General features: G+C 34.0%; 1 protein-coding gene and 1 long non-coding RNA gene across 2 annotated transcripts; both read left to right on the top strand.

The window, feature by feature from the left end:
- The first annotated feature begins 1944 nt into the window (after window positions 1-1944).
- Window positions 1945-2579, top strand: LOC125807046 (uncharacterized). The gene is made up of 3 exons (XR_007441635.1): window positions 1945-2063; window positions 2164-2183; window positions 2502-2579. It is a non-coding gene; the product is annotated as an uncharacterized LOC125807046 (long non-coding RNA).
- Window positions 2580-2641: 62 nt separating this feature from the next.
- Window positions 2642-12508, top strand: LOC125807045 (DNA glycosylase/AP lyase ROS1-like). Its single transcript, XM_049486802.1, has 19 exons — window positions 2642-3119; window positions 3764-5647; window positions 5720-6115; window positions 6469-6559; window positions 6701-7811; window positions 8056-8135; window positions 8224-8308; window positions 8394-8485; window positions 8556-8624; window positions 8833-8869; window positions 8954-9036; window positions 9564-10031; window positions 10183-10219; window positions 10309-10366; window positions 10606-10745; window positions 10842-10907; window positions 11008-11122; window positions 11205-11243; window positions 12152-12508. The coding sequence occupies exons 1-19, from the start codon at window positions 2666-2668 to the stop codon at window positions 12283-12285; spliced, it is 5439 nt and encodes a 1812-aa protein (XP_049342759.1). The 5' UTR covers window positions 2642-2665; the 3' UTR covers window positions 12286-12508.
- Window positions 12509-20472: the final 7964 nt, after the last annotated feature.

The following is a 20472-nucleotide window of genomic DNA, read 5'->3' as shown; positions in this document are numbered from 1 at the left end:
AACTATATATGATAATAAATATTTATTTGTACAAAGTGTTTACAGTAGATATAATTTATCATGTAATTGATTTAATATAGTGAACATATATATTAATTAATAATGATTAAGTAATAGTTCAGAGTTCAGATATATGAAAAGGAGAATGCACAGAATGACAGTGGTAGGTTTAAAGAAAGATAGACAGAAGTCAAAAAAAGTATTAAGGAGAAACGATTAAGAAGGACATACACATCTTCAATTTATCAAAAACATGTATGACCTTAGATGAGAAAAAATGGAAGTCAACAATTAAAATAAGAGGAGGAAGAAGATAGTTGAGTGTTATCTCAATTTACTATAAATAGTCTTAGTGCCCTGTACATATTTCTCTATACACACCATTAACATTAGTACTTGTCTCGTAGTTTCTTGTTTTCAATTTCAGTTAATGTCAGTTGTTTCTTTGCTTGAAGTATCACTTTATTTTGTTGTTGTCATTGTTTCTTATTTCTATGCTTTAAGTATTACTTTATTTTATTATTGTTATTGTTTCTTATTCTAAATGCTATATAATGAATTTTGAAATATTATTTATGTCTGCTTTACTTCAATAGTTTACTTCCTCTTTTTAAAAAATTGCATTGACAAGCATTACTAAAGCCAATTTTTTTTTTTAAGATTGTAAGAACAAAGTCTATTTATACTTTATCCTCTTTAAATTTCATTTATGAAATTACACTAGATATATTATTATTTTTATTGTAAGTGATAAAAGCATATGTACGAACACATGTTCTATATCTAATATAGGCCTATTTGTACATTATTTGACAGTAGATTGGTTTAAAGTTGAAATTTTGTTAAGACATGCAATTTGAATTTCTCAAATTATATTTTTTTCACAAAATGAAAACTCCACAAGTTGTGAAAACTATAAAAAAATAAAAATCATTCTTATATAATCTTATCAAATGAATAAATCATAGGTCAAAAACAAGATATCAAAATATCTTTAAGATACCACATTGATAAATCAAATATCTCTATGTTCTTTTTATAAATAAATGTTTGTGGTTACAAATTTTAAAATACACATAATTTATGAAAATTCACTAATCAATATAATAATAATTAGCTATTATTTAATATAATATTTCCATATGATACATGCAATCCCTTCACTCCAAAAACATTTTCTTTCTTTGACAAAATTTAAAATAATAAATCTTTTTAATAAAATTTAAATTTATGAATCAAATTTTAAAAAAATAAAATCAATTTTAAATTGCATACTCAAAAGTATCTATTTTACATAAACAATATAAACAATATATATATATATATATATATATATATATATATATATATATATATATGCCGCTTATTCACAACTTTTGACTAAACCTGTGTACCTATATGACAAAAATCTATTAAAATAATATTAAAAATTTATAAGTTTTAAATTCTGAATTCGCCTCCAAAGTTAGTTATAAGTTATAACTACCACTTCCCTAACGGCTAACTTTAACAATATAAGTAGCATGAAAACATGCGAAACAGGACCACTCTCCTTACACGGCACGTGGTCAAGACCCAAATTAAACGAATTCACAGAGATTTAATACTTTAACTGCACTTAATACTTTTTAACTTTAAACCCTTTTTCTCAATAACTTTTTTTTCCACCCAATATTCAGTATTCATATTATAGTCAGATTAAATTTAAATTCGTGTCAGTAAGTAAGTCTAGAGTAAAATGAATTTGAATTTAATCGAATTAAATTTATATGCATAAAACTCAAACTCAAAATCTTTTAATTAAAAATGAAGAAATATTTATCATTCTACCTGATTAACTTAAAGAACACATAAGTACAATTAAAATAACACAAAATCATTTAAAGTTTTTTTAACAGCTTACGGAGAAAAACATATTTATCGGTAAAATGAGGTTTATTCCAGTCTATGAATAATCCCTTGTGTATTTCTGTTTTCAGCTTCTTTCCTATTTTCTCTCACCCACCCACAGGAATATCTCTTCTACCATTCTGTGAGATCTCCTTCAAAGATCCATTTTTCAGGTGAGTAAAATTCAGCTGAGATTTCTACAATTAAGTTACACTTCTTTACCAGTTATATATACAAAAAAAATAATCTAAATTTGACATTATGAAATTGCAGAACAAAATGGGATTTTTGAGGTGAGGTTTGATGTAGAATTTATTGTTCTGTCGGTTTGCTGAAATTTTCACTGATCAAGACCTAATTTTTGCTACTCATTTCTTGAATTTGACAAAAAATTGAGATTTATTGTTTTGATGTACAATCTACATTCTGATTTTGGTCTTTGGGGATCTGTGATAAAATGAATCAGTAAATTCACAAATTTGAATGGAAGTGTTGATAAATTCGGATTCTGGTAGAGTTTCTGAAATTCTGTTTATGTTTTTCTGTAATTTCTGGGATTTTTTTTTAATCTGGGTCATTTCATCTTTAATTCTTGTTTTTTTTTTTTGCAGGATGATTTCATAAAACAGATTTGGTACAGTAGAATTAATAACCTTATCTAAGTCCTGCATCTCTATGCCGGAATTGGTTGAGTTTTTCTCATAAGAAATTCATTATGTCAAACTGAAGAAAATAAAAAAGGGAAAAAAAGATTGGATTTTTACCAGTTTGCAGAATGGAAATAGGCCAAGGCAGTTCATGGATCCCAGCAACTCCTGGGAAGCCAAATTTTACGGAATCGCCAACAATTTGCAGTAACGGGCAGGAAAACCAGCAAGCTCAAGTTGATTGGTCAGATTTGCAAAGAAAACAAGCACTAGAACATGCTACTGGCAGCACGGCTGAAGCTCAAAATGCTGCTGCATATCGCAGTTCAACAAGTTCAGTAGAAGAAGATCAGTGCTTCATGACCTCAGAAGCAGCAGTGGGAGAAAAGTCTGAAATGTGTGGAGGTAGTATAAATATGTACAATAACTTCGCTAGTGATAATGTAGACTTGTGGAGTAGTGTGTCTTTCGGGGATCTGTTGGCGATGGCACATGCTGGTGGCAGTGGCACCACGCCAGCTGATGAAACAGCTTATAGTGTGAAGAGTTCTTTCCAACCGCTCATCAATACTCAGAATGCAGGTAGACAAATGAAGTAGTCATTGATACATTTGTTACTACTAATTGTAATGACCCTACTGCTTGGAGGATTTTCAGATTTCAATAATTGCATTCCATGTATATGTCAAGAGCTTCTTTTTACCTGCCTCATTAACACAACGCTGTCTTTGTGCATTGTAAGACCTGCAAAATGTTTGACAATGAAATATAACTAGTTTAGTATCATTCTTGAAACTTACATCTACTAACAATTTGAATGCACAGCATGCACGAATCAGCTCATGTTGAATTGAACAACCCTGTGAATACTTACTGAAGTTCCAATTTGGACTAAAAATAATGTATCCTAGAACAAAATCAGTGGAAACAAAAGGTCACATATAAGATCCATGATACTGTGTTTCTCTGATTGAGTGTTCTACTGTTAAAGAGTGTCATTCCAAGTCAAATTATCCTATTGTTATCTACAAGTAATTCGATATTTAACGTGTAGCACATACTCCAACATGTTTTGTTTTGGTTTCGTTTCCATGAAAACAAGTCAGCTAAGCATCAAACAGTATCATGATTTAGGTGACATATCAAAATCTTAAGAAATTTGTCGCTTCAAGTTTGTGATTATTTCCTTGATAAACTAATATGACATAAGAGAACTCATCATGCAGATGAAAGCTCTATTTTATCCAGCTTCCCTTTCAACTTGAATTCACCACCAAAAATGACGGGTGCAACCTTGAGCAGCAACATCCCGTTCCAGTTCGAACCAGTAACACCAGATATGATGAAGATTAAAGGGCAAGCATCTAATGCATCAAACCTAGATATTAATGTGACAACAGCAAGTGTTATACAGTCAAATGAGGATATAATAAAGAGAGCTGAAGCAAATGAACTCCAACAGAATAAAGAGCAGTCAGTGCTGATCTTGGAAGGAAAACTGGATACTGAACTGAATAATACACCAGAGCAAAAACCAAGACGAAGAAAGCACAGGCCCAAAGTGGTTGTAGAAGGCAAGCCTAAAAGGACTCCTAAACCAAGAATCCAAAAGCAGCCTGATTCAGAGGAGACAAAGACAGAAAAGAGGAAGTATGTCCGAAGAAACAAGGTTGGCGAACCTGCAGCCACTTTTGCAGAAGAGGTAAACAATACAATTTGTCACGAGGGAAAGCCTCCTAGTTCCGAGAAAACCCCAACAGCAAAAAGGAAGTATGTCAGAAGAAATCAAGTGAACAAGAGCACGGAAAAACCTTCTGAAGAAGGAAGCAGTGGAACAACTGGCAGACCTGTAGCCACCTCCGCAGAAGAGGTAAAGAATACAACTTTTCACGAGGGAAAGGCTCCTAATTCCGAAGAAACTCCAACAGCAAAAAGGAATGTCAGAACAAATCAAGTTAACATGAGCATGGAAAAACTCTCTGAAGAGGGAAGCAGTGGAACAATTGACCCGACAGAAGTTCCTCATTCTAGAAAAACCTGCAGGAAATCGTTGAGTTTTGAATTGGAAAGCCAAGCAAGTGATGAGTATTCATCATACAGGCCCTCAACTTTGGATTTGCATGCAAATAATTCCGGGTCAACAGCACAGTCTGTTCAGCTTGGACAAGGTAAAGAAGCCACAAGTGAAGAAACAGAAGTGGGCATAACTCATAACATCACCCGCTCCCTGAACCAGGAGGTGAGAAATTACTTATCACAGCATGGAATGCAGTACCCTGGTCCTCCAACTCCGGACAAGGTTGGCTGGAATCATGACAAAGCCATGGTTGGGAATCACAATGAAAGCACAAGAGGAAATAGCAGAATCATTTTTTCAGATTTAACTCATGATAAACAGGCAAGCATACTACAAATGACACCACAGAGCCTGAATTTTTCCAACTGCAGCAGCAGTTCATGCTTACCACATGGGAAAAGCTTGAAAAGACAGCATTCATGTAGAACTGATGAAGCACAATTCTACAGCATAAATGCCAGAGGGGCGTATTTCAATTCTATGCAGGTTTATCAAGCAATCCTTCCAGCAAATAAACCTGATGTTTATAGTAATGTAGGGATGCATTTTCCTGCTATTTACAAGAAAATGAGAGCAGAAAAGGGCCACATCTCAACATCATCTTACATCAAACTTTTTACTGGTGAAACTAACTACGTGCCTTCATCTCAGTGCAATATCAATGGTTCCCCTAGCAACAATTCTGCAACCAATATAGGCAATTACGGAATGTGGAATTCCAATGTTATGCCAGCATATGTGGAAGCAGAGATGTTAAGGAAGAAGAGATCAAATGGCGCAACTCAAGTACATGACATTGCATCTCTGCGTGAAATTTACAAACAATTTCCAACTTCCACATCTAAAGAAGCAACAATATATGGATTTGGAGAAAGATATAAAACTTCACATCTATCCAATGCATGCATGGGAACTCCAATTGCAGACACCCAAGCAGCAATGAAGAAAAAAAGGCAGTCAAAGAAGAGCATCCTTGTCAGCTCAGCAGCTTCCAACTTATATACCCATCAACATCTCACAAAAAATGCAAGAGGTGCTTAAAGGCATATACTTAAAACTACCAATTATATCATAACTCTTTTCTTGCTAACAACATTGAATGCAGGTTCTCTGCCAGCTTTAACATGGAGAGGCATGTCTCCAATCGATGAAATTGCAGAACACTTGCGGCATCTTGATTTAAATAGAGAAAGCAGCCAAAATCAAGGTCAACATGGAATCACCTACCACACCAAGTTTCAAAAGGAGAGTGCCCTTGTTCTTTATCAAAGAGATGGAAGTATTGTCCCTTTTGGAAGTTCATTAGTTAGAAAACGAAAACCACGACCAAAAGTTGATGTTGATGATGAGACTGATAGGGTATGGAAGCTTTTGCTGCAAGATATAAACAGTGAAGGCATTGATGGAACAGATGAAGACAAGGCAAAATGGTGGGAGGAAGAACGTCGAGTGTTTAATAGTAGAGCAGACTCATTTATTGCACGCATGCGTCTTGTCCAAGGTAATTGTGCAAAGTCTTCAACCTTTCCTAGTGGCTAAGTCAAATTCCCAGCTAGATTCCTTCACTAGAAACATAGGTAGAAGAAAATATTGCTAGTTTAAATAAGATAAAAATGGCTATGTTAATATCTTCAATCTGTGACTCAGCATGTGGTAATATAAAACAATTGAAAAGTGAGGCATCAACTAAATGTTGATCTTGCACGCCAAGATTCCACATACCCTTACTATATTTCCGTAGGAATGCTGTAGGAGTTTAAACATGCCATATTAAAAGAAAAAAAATGTCAGTGACCTGTTTTCTTCTATTGTAATAACCATAAATTTTATTTTCTTCTTTTTTGGGTGAGTCAGGAGACAGGCGCTTCTCACCTTGGAAGGGATCTGTTGTGGACTCTGTAGTTGGGGTATATCTTACGCAGAATGTTTCAGATCACCTTTCTAGGTTAGCTGAAACAATAAACTTCTACAGTTTTGGAATTTTTTTCTGTCTTCCGGCAAATTCCTAAACATTCAAAGATGGAGTGCCAACATATTACTTAGCCCACTTTTGTACCTAAAATTACTTACTTTATCCTATTTACAGTTCTGCATTCATGTCACTCGCTGCCCACTTTCCTCTGAAGACAGACAGTAGTCAGAAGCATGAAGGAAACACAGGTATTATAATTGAAGAACCTGAAGAGTGTGCAACGGACCCCAATGTTTCTATCAGATGGTATGAAGATCAACCAAATCAGTCAACCCATTGTCAGGATTCTTCAGGAGTCTATAATACAGATTCAAATGAAGAAAAAGTAGCTGTCAATGACTCTGAATCAAGTGAATATAGCACACAATGCATAAAGTCAGCAGAATGTTCTGTAATTCTGCAATCAGATTCTTCTAGAGAAGGCTCAGATCTGTATCATGGATCAACAGTTACAAGTTTCCAAGATCGAAAAGAGTTGAATGATTTGCCTTCTTCTCCGAGTTCTGTAGTTTCTTCGGAGAATTCTGCAGTTATTCAAGCTTCAGAAGGAACTGACTCAAGCAACTTTTGCAGCTCCACTTCTTTTTTGAAGCTATTACAGATGGCAGGAACCTCAGGAGCACGAGGAACCAGGTGCACTGAACATTTACAAGAAGGTGAAAACGTTCCATTCCTTGGCAAGGAACTTATTGCCCCCCAAAAAAGTGTGTTGTCGGCAGAATCTGCACAATCAGCACTGTACACAATGAACCCTCAAAATAAGTTGGACATAGAGACAGTGACTGATGCAGAAGACAATGTTGAACTACAATTTCCAACTGAAGATAACAATTGCAATGTCCAGCAAGTTCCAGAAGCCCCAACCAATTCAGAAACCATTGTAAATGTCACAGAAAGGGCCAGCGTAGTTTTTGATTCATGCAAGCCTGAGCAAAGAAGTTTGGAGTCAAACTTGAAAAATGACAGTAATCATGTCTGTAGCAAAGTAGACAAAGTAAATGACAGTCCTTCTAAAGCAAAAAATGGACGGCTTGGGAAGGAGAAAGAGAACATTGATTGGGACAGCTTACGGTTACAGGCCCAGGCAAACGGCAAGAAAAGAGAAAAATCAGCAAACTCAATGGATTCACTGGACTATGAAGCAGTGAGGTGTGCAAATGTCAATGAGGTAGCCCATACAATTAGAGAACGAGGAATGAACAACAAGCTGGCAGAGAGAATCCAGGTACACACATGAGTATTGCATTGCATAACCTTCTTTGCAATATCTGAGAACAAGAGAACATATGCAAGACAGCCCATAGGACTAAGCTCCTGCTATGTGTGGGGTCCACAGAAGGACCAAACTACATTGGGTCTATTGTACACAATCTTCCCTTACATACTGTAGAACATATACATCTACAGTATTTATTTTGCCTGAAATCCCCATGATTGCTCTATTTTAAAAAATAAACTTGCTATTGCAGGCTTTTCTTAACCGGATTGTTAGTGATCATGGAAGCATTGATCTTGAATGGCTGAGAGATGTTCCACCAGACAAAGCAAAGTAAGCCAGCAATTATTCCAAATAATCTCCCTTGTGTGAGATTCTAGTCATATACAAACTATAACAAATTTCAAATGTATGGTTTCAGAGAGTATCTACTGAGCATAAGGGGATTGGGTCTAAAGAGCGTGGAGTGTGTGAGACTTTTAACACTTCACCACCTTGCTTTCCCTGTAAGACCTAAAACCAATTTTGGAAGAGTTAAATATATGAGAAATAGTCATTCAATCACACTAATTTCTGTGTTTCTGTGATAAGGTTGACGTAAATGTAGGGCGTATAGCTGTTAGACTAGGGTGGGTGCCCCTGCAGCCGTTGCCTGAGTCACTACAGTTGCATCTTCTGGAACTGTGAGTATTCCTGAATCTAAATCTCTAATTGCATACATAGTGCAAGGCTAACTCTGTGGTATTCCTACAGGTACCCAATACTGGAGTCAATTCAACAGTACCTATGGCCACGTCTCTGCAAGCTTGATCAAAGAACATTGTAAGTAGCATCTATTAAACAATTACATATATACAGACAGACAGATGTCGAGCTCTCAGTTGTAACTAAAAGTAAGTAGTCCAATGACAATCTTTTGGTAATAATCAAATGATAAAAAGTATTGTCTACTCGTACTAAGTTTGTTTAGAAACTATTTTATTTTTTCTTCCAATCAGTAATGGTCCATTAATTAAGATCTTACTTACAGATATGAGCTACATTATCATATGATCACCTTTGGGAAGGTATGTCAATATATTAGATGATATCTCCTAAAAGTAGTAGATATCTAGAATCAAAGGCTAAAGACACTCTTACAATTCATGTAGGTCTTCTGTACAAAAAGCAAACCCAATTGCAATGCATGTCCATTGAGAGGAGAATGCAGACACTTTGCGAGTGCATTTGCAAGGTTAGCATATTACGATTTACACTTTCTGCAGCTAAAATACTTCTGTCCTGTTTGTCCAACTATCTTCTTTCTAGTGTAGAATTAGGTCTTGGGCCTAAAACTCACACCCCAAAAGCTAGCTCAAAGGGAGGAGGGTTGCCCAAGCCTTGTAAGGAGTCCACCCATCTCATTAACCACCAATGTGGGACTTTTGTCATTCTTTAACATCTAGTACATAAACTATTCTACTCAAACCCAAAGGATCATAGTTCTACTATGTTTTTGGTATGAAAAATCTACTATGTGGCAGTAAACCGCTTGTCCGTTGCAAGCTAACCCTCCATATCCATGATGCATTCTAGTAAATAAAATTTCAGTCACTGATAAAGCAATTTCATGCTAAAAATTTTAGATGCATCCATTTTTGAGATGGCTTCTTAAATTAACCAGCTTATTGATGATATCCATTCTGCAAGCACCATTATCTGTTTAAACATTCAGATACATTGTATTTCACAAACTTGACCTAATAAAAATGCCTCATTCAGTGCAAGGCTTGCCCTTCCCGCGCCGGAAGAGAAAAGCATTGTCAGTGCAACAGAACACAAAGCCACTAACAACAATCCAAGGGAAAATTTCACGCACCTGCCTCTGCCATTACCTCCGGGTAATCAACAACCAGTGGAGAATCAGAAATTGATCAAATCAGGTCCTATTATTGAAGTGCCAGCAACACCAGAGCCCATTGTTGAAGTTCCTTCCACACCTGAGCAAGAGCAAATACAAGCACCAGAAATTGACATAGAAGACGCTTACTTTGAAGATCCTAATGAAATTCCTATGATTGAATTGAATATGGCAGAGTTTACTCAAAATGTAAAGAAGTATGTCGAAAACAATATGGAGCTTCATCAGGTAGAAATGTCGAATGCCTTAGTAGCCTTGACTTCAGAAGCTGCATCAATTCCCACACCTAAACTTAAGAATGTTAGCCGGCTCAGAACTGAACATCAAGTGTAAGTAAACAATCCTGATTTTATATCATAAAAATAGAATTATGCTGCCAAAGAAGCACTAACAAGAGTCAAGGATAGACTGTACTTTTCAAGGTAATACAATGTTTAAAGAACTTTGTGTACTAACTATCAATTGTTTTTCCTCCTACAGCTATGAACTTCCAGATTCTCATCCTCTTTTGGAAGGGGTTAGTATTAGTTTTATGTCTAGCATATAACCAGCAGCCAAGCAGATATAAAACTAATCCTCCAAAGAATTACATTTTTCATTTTGCAGTTGGACAAAAGAGAACCAGATGATCCTTCTTCCTATCTTCTTGCTATTTGGACACCGGGTAGGATCACAAGAACTGTAATGCTATATATTGAAGAATTTTATTTTGGAAGGCTTCCTTCCACTAGTTCTTGTAATGTGGAAAATAGATGAATTAGATAGGCCATGCTTAAGGAACTATTGATATAGCTATCACGTTGGTAAATATAGAATACAAATTTCATGGGTTAGTTTTAGTTGTAGGTAATATCAGTTAACTTTCGTTGACTGATTTCACGACTTGTATCAAATTCATATCAGGTGAAACAGCAAATTCAATGCAACCTCCAGAAACTCAGTGCAACTCTCAAGAATCTGGCCAACTATGTGAAGATGAGACTTGTTCCTCATGCAACAGCACACGTGAAGCACAATCTCAAACAGTAAGAGGGACTCTTCTGGTAAGAAAATCCATAGACTCTAATAGTGGTCATTTCATATGAGTAAACGGCCAAAAAGATACATACAGTATGATTAATCATTGTTCTTGTCAATAGATACCATGTCGAACAGCTATGAGAGGAAGCTTTCCACTCAATGGTACATACTTTCAGGTCAATGAGGTGAATATAACCAACTTTTAGCTCATTTATAGTTCCACACGTCAAAGACTAGATTTCGCATCAAATATTGTGGTTTTCATTGATAGAAATTACTTTGCAGGTGTTCGCGGACCATGACTCCAGCCTTAACCCAATCAATGTCCCAAGGGATTGGCTGTGGAATCTCCCACGGCGGACTGTCTACTTTGGAACCTCAATACCCACGATATTCAAAGGTGAAAGAACCACTAAACTGATAGAACCTCATTTAGAAAGTTTTGGGAGTAAAATAACATTGAAATTTGTTGTGTTCATCAGGTTTAAACACAGAAAGTATCCAACACTGCTTTTGGAGAGGTATGTAAATGGAAAATCCTTCAGATATTTGCAGTGAAAAGCTAGCTTCTTATCCATTTCAACAAAGTAAACCCCTGAAAATTACATGTTAAACTAGCTTTATGTTGAGATGCCATCCTGTTAAACACACAGATAAAATGGATCACAGTCTAGTCTGTTTAACATTTAACATGCCATTGTCAAAATTTAAAATGAAAAGAAGCATCAGAAGACCTAGGAAAAAAGGATTATATAACCACTCATTGTCAGGAGCAAACCCTAAAACATAGGAAACAAGGATCAACAATGCTCACCTTTGTTGAGAATCCTATTTATTTTCTGTTTGCCTTCTACCTTTCACAACATTGAGTCCCCCGGCCCTCACCTTCACCAATCTGATCCCTAAAAAAAAGGTCCCCCAGGCTAGGGGTAAGAATATACAATAGTTGTACTTTTAGCTTAGGACCATGGTAGTCTACAATGACGATTTATGTTGTTCTATTCTTTGTTTAATTTATGTTGTTCTATTCTTTCTTTACACTCTATGAACAAGAATCTTGTTTTCAACATTATCTATTCAATTTAAAGTGTGAGACCCTTTGGAAAATAAGCAGTCCTAGGACTCCTTTTTTGGTATATATGAAGCAGGAACACAAACATGAGGTACACACACACGTAGCTGTAAGATTCATTTGAAAAAGGACACTGGTTTTGAACATATGTTACAAAAGGTCTGAGATAAGTACTAAAAGTATACAATAATAGTAAAAATGCACCATTTTTGACAATTAATATTTTGTTCCTCAAGCATTTGGACAAATGGGAAAATTTGGCTATGACAATAGAATATTAGCTAACAAGAAGAGTTTGACGTCCCCTGCTGCAAAACCTTTTTGCTTTTCTGATGAATAGATATTGTATTTTTTCAGGGTTTGTTTGTGTGCGAGGATTTGATCATAAGACGCGAGCACCTCGGCCGCTATTGGCAAGGTTCCATTTTCCAGCCAGCAAGTTAAATAGGACTAATGGGAAAACAAATGAAGACAAAGGAGTAGCCTCCTGAATATAGCTACCCAAGTACTCATGCCAAAGCCAAAATTATCTAACAACATTCAATATCATGCAGTTCTAAACCAGTTGGTAAAAAGAAGATAGGTGTATCTGGTTAACTTGTAAATGAGATAATAAGTTTTTTTAGGTAAAAGTTATGGAGTTTCTTTAGTTAGCAACAATTTATTGAATTATTCAATCAGTTTATTCCCAATTAGTTCGCTTGAATTCCGCAATTTACATCTCCTTTCTCTTTCAAGTCAAGGGAAAGAAAACTACATCGACACCAATAGGAAAATCAGATTTATATATTGGCATGTATAACAGACTTACAGAGCCCCATTATCTTTCTTCAGGTAGCCACAACACCACATTGAGTTATGTAATAGCCTAAACTGGACAGCATTGTGGTATTTTATGTTCTTTGCTACACATAGTTTGAACCTTGAAGTAATAGTAATACTCAAAAGTGAACATGTTAATGCACCTGCTACTGCTGATGGTAACTTAACGTACTGAAATCTCATTAAAACTACGTGAGTTAACTGGAAAAAGAGGACTTTTTAGCTTGCAACTTTGTGAAGCTGAGAAAAGTCTACATTCAATCTCAGCAATTTTGATGACAAATTCTTAACCTGAACAAGTACATAGGTAGATTCAACATTTACAACGATCGAGTTGGTTCAAAAGTGGTTACTGCACACAGATACTATTCGTAACTTTTTTCGCATATTTACATATACATGATTCGAGTCAAACGAAATGAACTCAACCATCTATACAACAACAATATATCAAGTGTATGTAGATTTTATGCCTAACTCATTAAGATAGAACGATTATTTCCAATAGACATTCTTCTTAAATAAAACATTTTCAAACAAGTTTGAAAAATGGGAATACAAAATGAGAACAGTAACAATAATGTGCAAGTGTTGAGCACCAGAATTATCAACAATTCACCTAGATGAAGCCTCACATTTAATCATAACCACATAAATAGGCGAAACTAATGCTTTTTTCAGGACTAACAATTATAAAAGAAACTACACACAATCACGAATCATCACATTTTAATTTCAGCAATATACGTGAACGTTACAAGTTACAACTTCAATTTGACAACAAATTACACATTAATCATCACGCATAATTGATAAACATTACTCAATATCAAAATAGTACACACAGCATAAATACCTTAGTATTCAGATATCTGCATCCTCTCGCCTCAAATGTAACTCAATCCATTAGTGCAAATCTCTGCATACTCTCTTCTACGAGTTCAATTGAACTCATAACTTTCAACTACAATAAATAATAGACATGAGAAACGTAAGAGTTTGAATCCATCCTGAATCCGCCTCGGCTTAGCTACAAGGTAACTCGATCCATTAATCAAAAAAGTATCCGGAATTCAAAATTTATGAGTTTAGAATTCAAAATTCTAGTATGATTTGATAATAATGGAAGAGAAGAAGAGAAAAAATGTGAATAAATGCAGAGTCTCTGTGTTTTAATTGCATTTACTTATTGGCAATTGTTTTCCCTCCTTGTAGCTTTTAGAGTTCCCTCCATTTTTGGGTCTGCATATTTTGAGCAAACGCGCCATTCGCGAGTCTGGGTTGCACCGTTACCCGACTCGATTAGTTGATGGGCTCTAATAACTCGACCCAATTAAAAATGATGAAGTTTTGGAGTACCTACTAGCTACTACCTTTGATGGGGACTTTATATTTTACGAAAACTTTAATAGATTGATTAACTTTAATATTCTGTCATTTTTTCCTATAAAATAGCTTTTTGAAAAAATTCAAGGAAAATGTGGGTTTCCTCTTATGAGTACTTATTGATCTTCTTTTTTGTATTTTAATTTTATCAAGTGTTTTTTATGTACTCATTGGGTAGATTAGCTTATGATTGAGATTCCTGAAATAAATTTGTAGAGAAAGGAGGTTGGGAATCAATTTTCATTTATTTAATTTTGTAAATATGACATCTAAATTCTGGTAGATCTAGGATGCAAACATGACACAAAAGAACACATCAATCCCCAAACATATGGTTCTTTTTATATGCATGTATCTCAAAGACATCAATTATAGATAAGCTATGAACATGTTTGTGACAAAATATTAGGATCTAAATGTGAAGGGGGTGTTAGAGTAGGTAAAAGTCTCACAATGTTTAAAAAATAGACAGGTGGTCTCTTTATATAGACTAGAGAAATTCTCTCTTCGTGAGCTAATTTTTAAAGTGAAATTAGAACCAAATATCATATCTTTGTCTTATCATACAAGGGAGGTTGAGGATATTCTCTTTAGAAATATGAACCCTAAATTATGATATATAAATCATGAAAACACAAAAGGCATAACATGAGATAAAAGAAAAGAATAATCAAACCTCTTATATCGAGAATTTTAACCAAAAAAGTGCTTCGAGATCCTTCTCTTCTTTCTTTTGTCGTGTCATGAATTAATAACAATTTTCTTTTTCTTTACCCTTAAAAGTGAAAATAAAAAAAAATTAACTTTAAAAGCTAGCTCGAAGAAAATGAATTAAATCGTAATGTATGGTGGTGTAAATATTTTGAATCCGACTCATTGATCTTTCGTTTAAGCCTCGTTACACATAATGAAGGTTTGAATATAAATCTATTAAATGGTAACGTGTGGTGGTGTAAATATTTTGGATCCGACTCTTTGATCTTACGTTTAAGTCTCGTTTATCTACACATAATGAAGGTTTGAATATATATAAAACTAATAAATTGTAATGTGTGGTGGTGTAAGTATTTTGGATCCGACTCATTGATCTTACGTTTAAACCTCGTTTGTCTACACATAATGAAGGTTTGAATAGTAATCATTCAGGTCTCAGTTATTACGTACACTTATTTTTTATTTAAGTTTGAATCTTTGATCATTTAGATCTCAATCATTAACACCTAGTTTGGATGATTGACATGTATTATTTCATCATGTATCGTATTGTATTGTGTTGTATTGATCATATTGTATTGTTTTAATGAATAAAGTGTTTGGATAGATTGCATTGTTCTCTATCGTTAAATGATGTCACACATTCATAATTTGAATGATAAACCTATAAGACAAGTAGGGACGAGATAGAGCTACCATAAAAAGGTAGGGTAAAAGATAAAACACAATTATTAAATAATGAATAAAGACAAAATGAGAAGAAAATAGTAAGGTGATGACGTGATCACACCAAATCAGTCGTGGCATAAAAACCGATCTTTTCATTGTTCCTAACGATAGATTTAAAAATACAATACGATACAATAAAATTTAAGTAACAATCAAAGTAAACATTATATTTAAACTAACAATATATATAATATAATACAATAAGTATCAAGTAACAACCATCCAAATAAGTCTGTTTTTTCCTTTACATTACAACCACTTCATTGGTTTGAATAGATTTGGACAATTGAGACCAGTCACAAGGTCTTGATATCTACATAATTAATAAGCATTTGAATATAAATGCATATACGAATATTAAAATTAAAGTGTCTAAATCTAAATTTATGTTTTTACATTATGATTTTGTATTAAAATATGAACACTAAATAATTAAGACTGATTGTTTTGTATTCACATTTAAATGAATTTAATTTATCTAAAAATTAATAAATAAAATTTCCATAAAAAAATACAAGCTCATTTATTACTATATCAATAAAAGATTTTAAAAAATATATATATTATATGGTGGTTGATGTAGATGATGACTAACAATAGAGGTTGTGGTTGTCGATCGATAATGGTGGTTAGCAGTGATGATGGTTGTTAGAGGCGATGAATAATAGTGGTGGTTATGATTGTCGTTTATGAGTTGTGGTTGGTAGTGATGTCGACCAATGATAGACAGAGGCGATGAATAATAGTGGTGGTTATGATTGTCGTTTTTGAGTTATGGTTGATAGTGATGTTGACCGATGGTAATGATTGTGGATTGTGGTCAACATAAATCGTATCTAACAATAGTGATTATATGTGAAAGGTGATGATGGATTGAGAATGTGGTGGATCATAGTAATAGTAATAATAATATGACTAATAACAATTGTTGGTAACATATAATGATGATTGATAGTGATACTGATAGGAATGGTAGTTTGACTAATATCAATTGTTAGTGACGTAAAGTGGTGAAGGATGATGGTGAATATCAATAGTGGTTGGTGCCTGTCATGATAATAATTACTCAATATGTTCCTAATTACTTGTCCAATTTTTCTTTTTTACTTGTCCAAGAATAGGGTTCTTTAATAATATTTTAATTAGGAAGAAGATGTGTTTAAAAAGAAAAGAAATAATATATTTATTCAGAAAATAACATTTTTTTACCATGTTAGTAAATATAGGAGCATTTCTGGACCAAAGTATTAACGACAAAAACATTTTTTAACCAACCTAAAGGACATTTTTGTTTATTTCACACAATTTAAGGACATTTTTTTACCCTTTTCCCTAATAATAATAATAATATGCCGTTTAACTTGGTCTTAACTCATATTTATACCTTTTAATTTTGGGTGTGTAGAAGTAAACATTTAAACTTGTATAAAGTTAAACAAATAGACACACACTCTTACATAGTATCTTATTTGACAATTTGTGTCCTAAGGGGTTGTTTGGTAGGCCGATGTCACGCCCAAAATCCTATTAAGGCGAATCGGCACCCGTTGCCGAGAAGGCTCGGGAGAACCAACCTGTAATCATGTTTTATCTATGAACATTTAAAGGTGCTGCCATAGTGGATAACATGTTTTCATGAAAGTAGACAGTATTAACAAGCCAAAAGAAAGTGCACATGACTTAGCCGTTAGGACCATGATGTCTAAGACACGAGGCACAACCACACTTCACTATATCTACAAAGCCTCTAAATGATAAAACATTATGGGGTTAAGGTCGGGATAAGCTCCACCTTACACTCAGCTACTATACAATACCAAAATACATGTTATAGACTCGAAAAGCTCTGAATCAACCTGGAGCTCACCAATAGCCGTTGGATGTCTTGTTCTCCTATTGGAGAGATCTACTAGCTCTTGTACCTACAACATGAATTGCAGGTCCCCCGAGAGAAACGTCAGTACGGGATAATGTATTGAGTATGAAAGGCATAAAGTATTGTATGTGAAATAAGAACTCAAATGAAATCATATACCGATGTAAGGATACAAGACCACTTTTTCTCATATTGTGGAATCATGTACTTTACATTATTTTCTTTACTTTATCATTTTTTACTTTACACTCTGTGCACAACATATAATACAAATGACCAGCTGATCAGTGGTAGACATATAAATCGGGAACGATCCATGCTAGGTGATTCTTCCACCCCTGGGATACTACCCATCAATTAGCAGATTCATTTAATATCTTTTAATTAACATTTGAGATGATTCTTTTGGTGGTCATAACATTTTGAGTTGTGGGACTATGCAGTCAACACGTGACGTGTAATAATCATACAATGCAGGAATAACAACGTAGAGAGTAGTTACACAATTAATGAAATGCATAGGAGCTGAAATAATATATGGACCTTATTTAGTTAAAGGAGAACTCATATAGGGTATTCAATGTATATGTACAGATTTGACAATGAATATGTATTAGAACGTGCAAACATGTTAAAGAGTGATGAGAACAAGGTCATAAGTCGTGTTGGAGCTGGTAGGTTGCCTCTATGTGTCGAGGACGAGTCTAGATTTCATGTCAATTAGTAGGAAATTGAAAAGTCTTACATACCTTGTTGTACCACCTTGTAGTTACCTTGAAGTACCTTCCTTTCTTTTCAAATACTTTTCTACAATAGAGTAGGTGATAAACTAGTATTAGTAGTTACTAAACATGCTTAGGCAGTCCAATCTTACTCAACAATAATGCTCGGGAAGCAAACCCATAATTACTAAACTAAGGGTGTTATTTCAATCCCCGTCTTCTTTTATTGCATTTGTACACTACACAACTATATTTCAATATCGACAATTTACACCCTTTCCAGGCATCAACCAAGTTGTCCCCAATATGTTTACACATCAACCTGTCCTAAAACAGTCCTAACAATCCAACATACAATAGAGGACGTGAAACCATAGTTTCCCATCATCATCCAACGAGTTCTTATCAACAGTATACTTAAAATATCATACTTAGACTTGTGTTTAAGGAAGACAAAAATAAGGCAGTCACTTTACCTTAATTCTTATAACTCGTTTTCTTTTAACTTTAACTCTTCAATAACTTGAGCTTTCCTTGCCAGGGTTTGGGTTTATCCAAGAACCCTAGGAAACTTGTGGTTGTTGCTATGCTTTGAAAGAGAGAGGAAAAGCTTAGAGAGAAATCTGATTTTTTTTTATCTATTCTTAAAAGTGAGGAAATGGCCAGCAACTTGGGTAAGGTCTTATTTTTCCCCACCTCTTAAGTTTTAATATCAACCACTAATTTGTCAAAGTGGTCCAAATAGGTGATGCATCTACTTGGAATTATATATGCACAAAATGGGCCCTTTATGTACTCATCTTGGGCTGCAATCTTTCTCCTTTCTAATATTAAGCCATAGGCCAGAATTATACCCTTAATCTTTATTGGGCTCAAGTAGTTGGACTTGGACAGATTGGTGTGAGGCCTCATCTCCATTCCCTTTTCCTTTTTATTTAATTTGGGCCTCAAGTGAGCCCACTAATGCATGAACTAATCTTCCCCATCTACCTAGCCCATTTGAGCTAAGCAAGTAGGTGACACCTGTTAGCTTTATAAAGTCCAACAAGCACTTAAATTCTTTTATTCGTTTTTCGAGCGTAATCTTCTTAGTTTAACTCAAAACTTATATACACTTGAGCACCTTAAATTTTAGACTTACATATAGCCCTTCGATCCAGAATTTAAATACTTCTAAAATTTAACGTTCACTCGATCGTGCAATATTGCAATGTACGGGAGTTACCCTTATAGCTTCTTTATTGTCACCACTCATCTAGGAAATCAAGTTTATTACTTATACCACCAAGCTAAATCAAGTTTCGTACACATAAAATACGGGGTGTTACAGCCGCATTAGAAGAAATAATCCATGTATTATGTAAGGTATTATTTAGTACTATGTTTGGTAGGAATTTGAGCCTATGTATAACTAATCCATGGATTAGTTATATCTCCTACATGGTATTATAGGATGTATTACTAATACCTTCCAATTGAAGGTATTAGTAATACATAGAATATAATACCATGGGTTAAGTCTATGTAAAGACAAAATATCCATCAAATCATTTTAATTATTTTGTTTATTTTATTATTTATATTTGTACTAGTAAATTTATTTAAATAAATTAGCTTACAAATTATTTAGAGAGAGTTGTTTGTTACTAAATAAATCTAATACAAATTTGAAATGTGAGTTGTTTATTTGTATATGACGTTTGTGATCTTAATTGAATGTGTGTATATATATATATCTGTGTGGTTTTCTAATTATTTATATTTTGAACAATTTAAAAAATTACATACATATTAAAATTACAACTTGCAATTTTTATGTGTAAATGTAGATGATTTATTCAACTTTACCATTGCTGATCGCCTTTTCGATTTTAAAAGTAGATGATTTATTTTTAAAAATTTAAAAATGACATTTTGTGAGTGATCAATTTATTAAGATGACAATTATTTATCGTCAAATAATTGAAGTGAAAATATAGCAAACACGACAACAAAATTGTTCTTCTCATAGCTAATTAGAAAGGCCATAAAATAATAATATTGTCCGCTAATTATCTATCTTGACCCAATTACATAATAATTCAAGGGTATAATTGGAAAGAAGCTTTTTATAAAATTTTAATCTAAACACAAGATGAGGTGGGAAACAATGAACCAAACACTTGATATAAATAAACTCTGCATTACTAATTCCTGCGCTACTAATACCTGCATTACTAATCCATGCGTTATTAATTTTTGTACCAAACAAACCCTAAATGTATTTTGACACATAAGATTCATGTGTATACTAGTTCAACTTTATATAAGTTTAAGAGTCTACTTGTGCTTTATCAAAACCAAAAAAACATAAATATAAATGAGATTAAATCAAAAGATTTATTTATATATATCATACATTTTATTACCGAGGTCACGTAAAATTAGAG

Source organism: Solanum verrucosum, unplaced genomic scaffold, assembly GCF_900185275.1.
Source record: "Solanum verrucosum unplaced genomic scaffold, falcon-dt-bn FXZP01000196.1, whole genome shotgun sequence".
In the NCBI taxonomy this organism is placed as follows: Eukaryota; Viridiplantae; Streptophyta; class Magnoliopsida; order Solanales; family Solanaceae; genus Solanum; species Solanum verrucosum.
The sequence above is the reverse complement of the archived record's forward strand: the minus strand, read 5'-3'. Positions and strand labels throughout refer to the sequence as shown.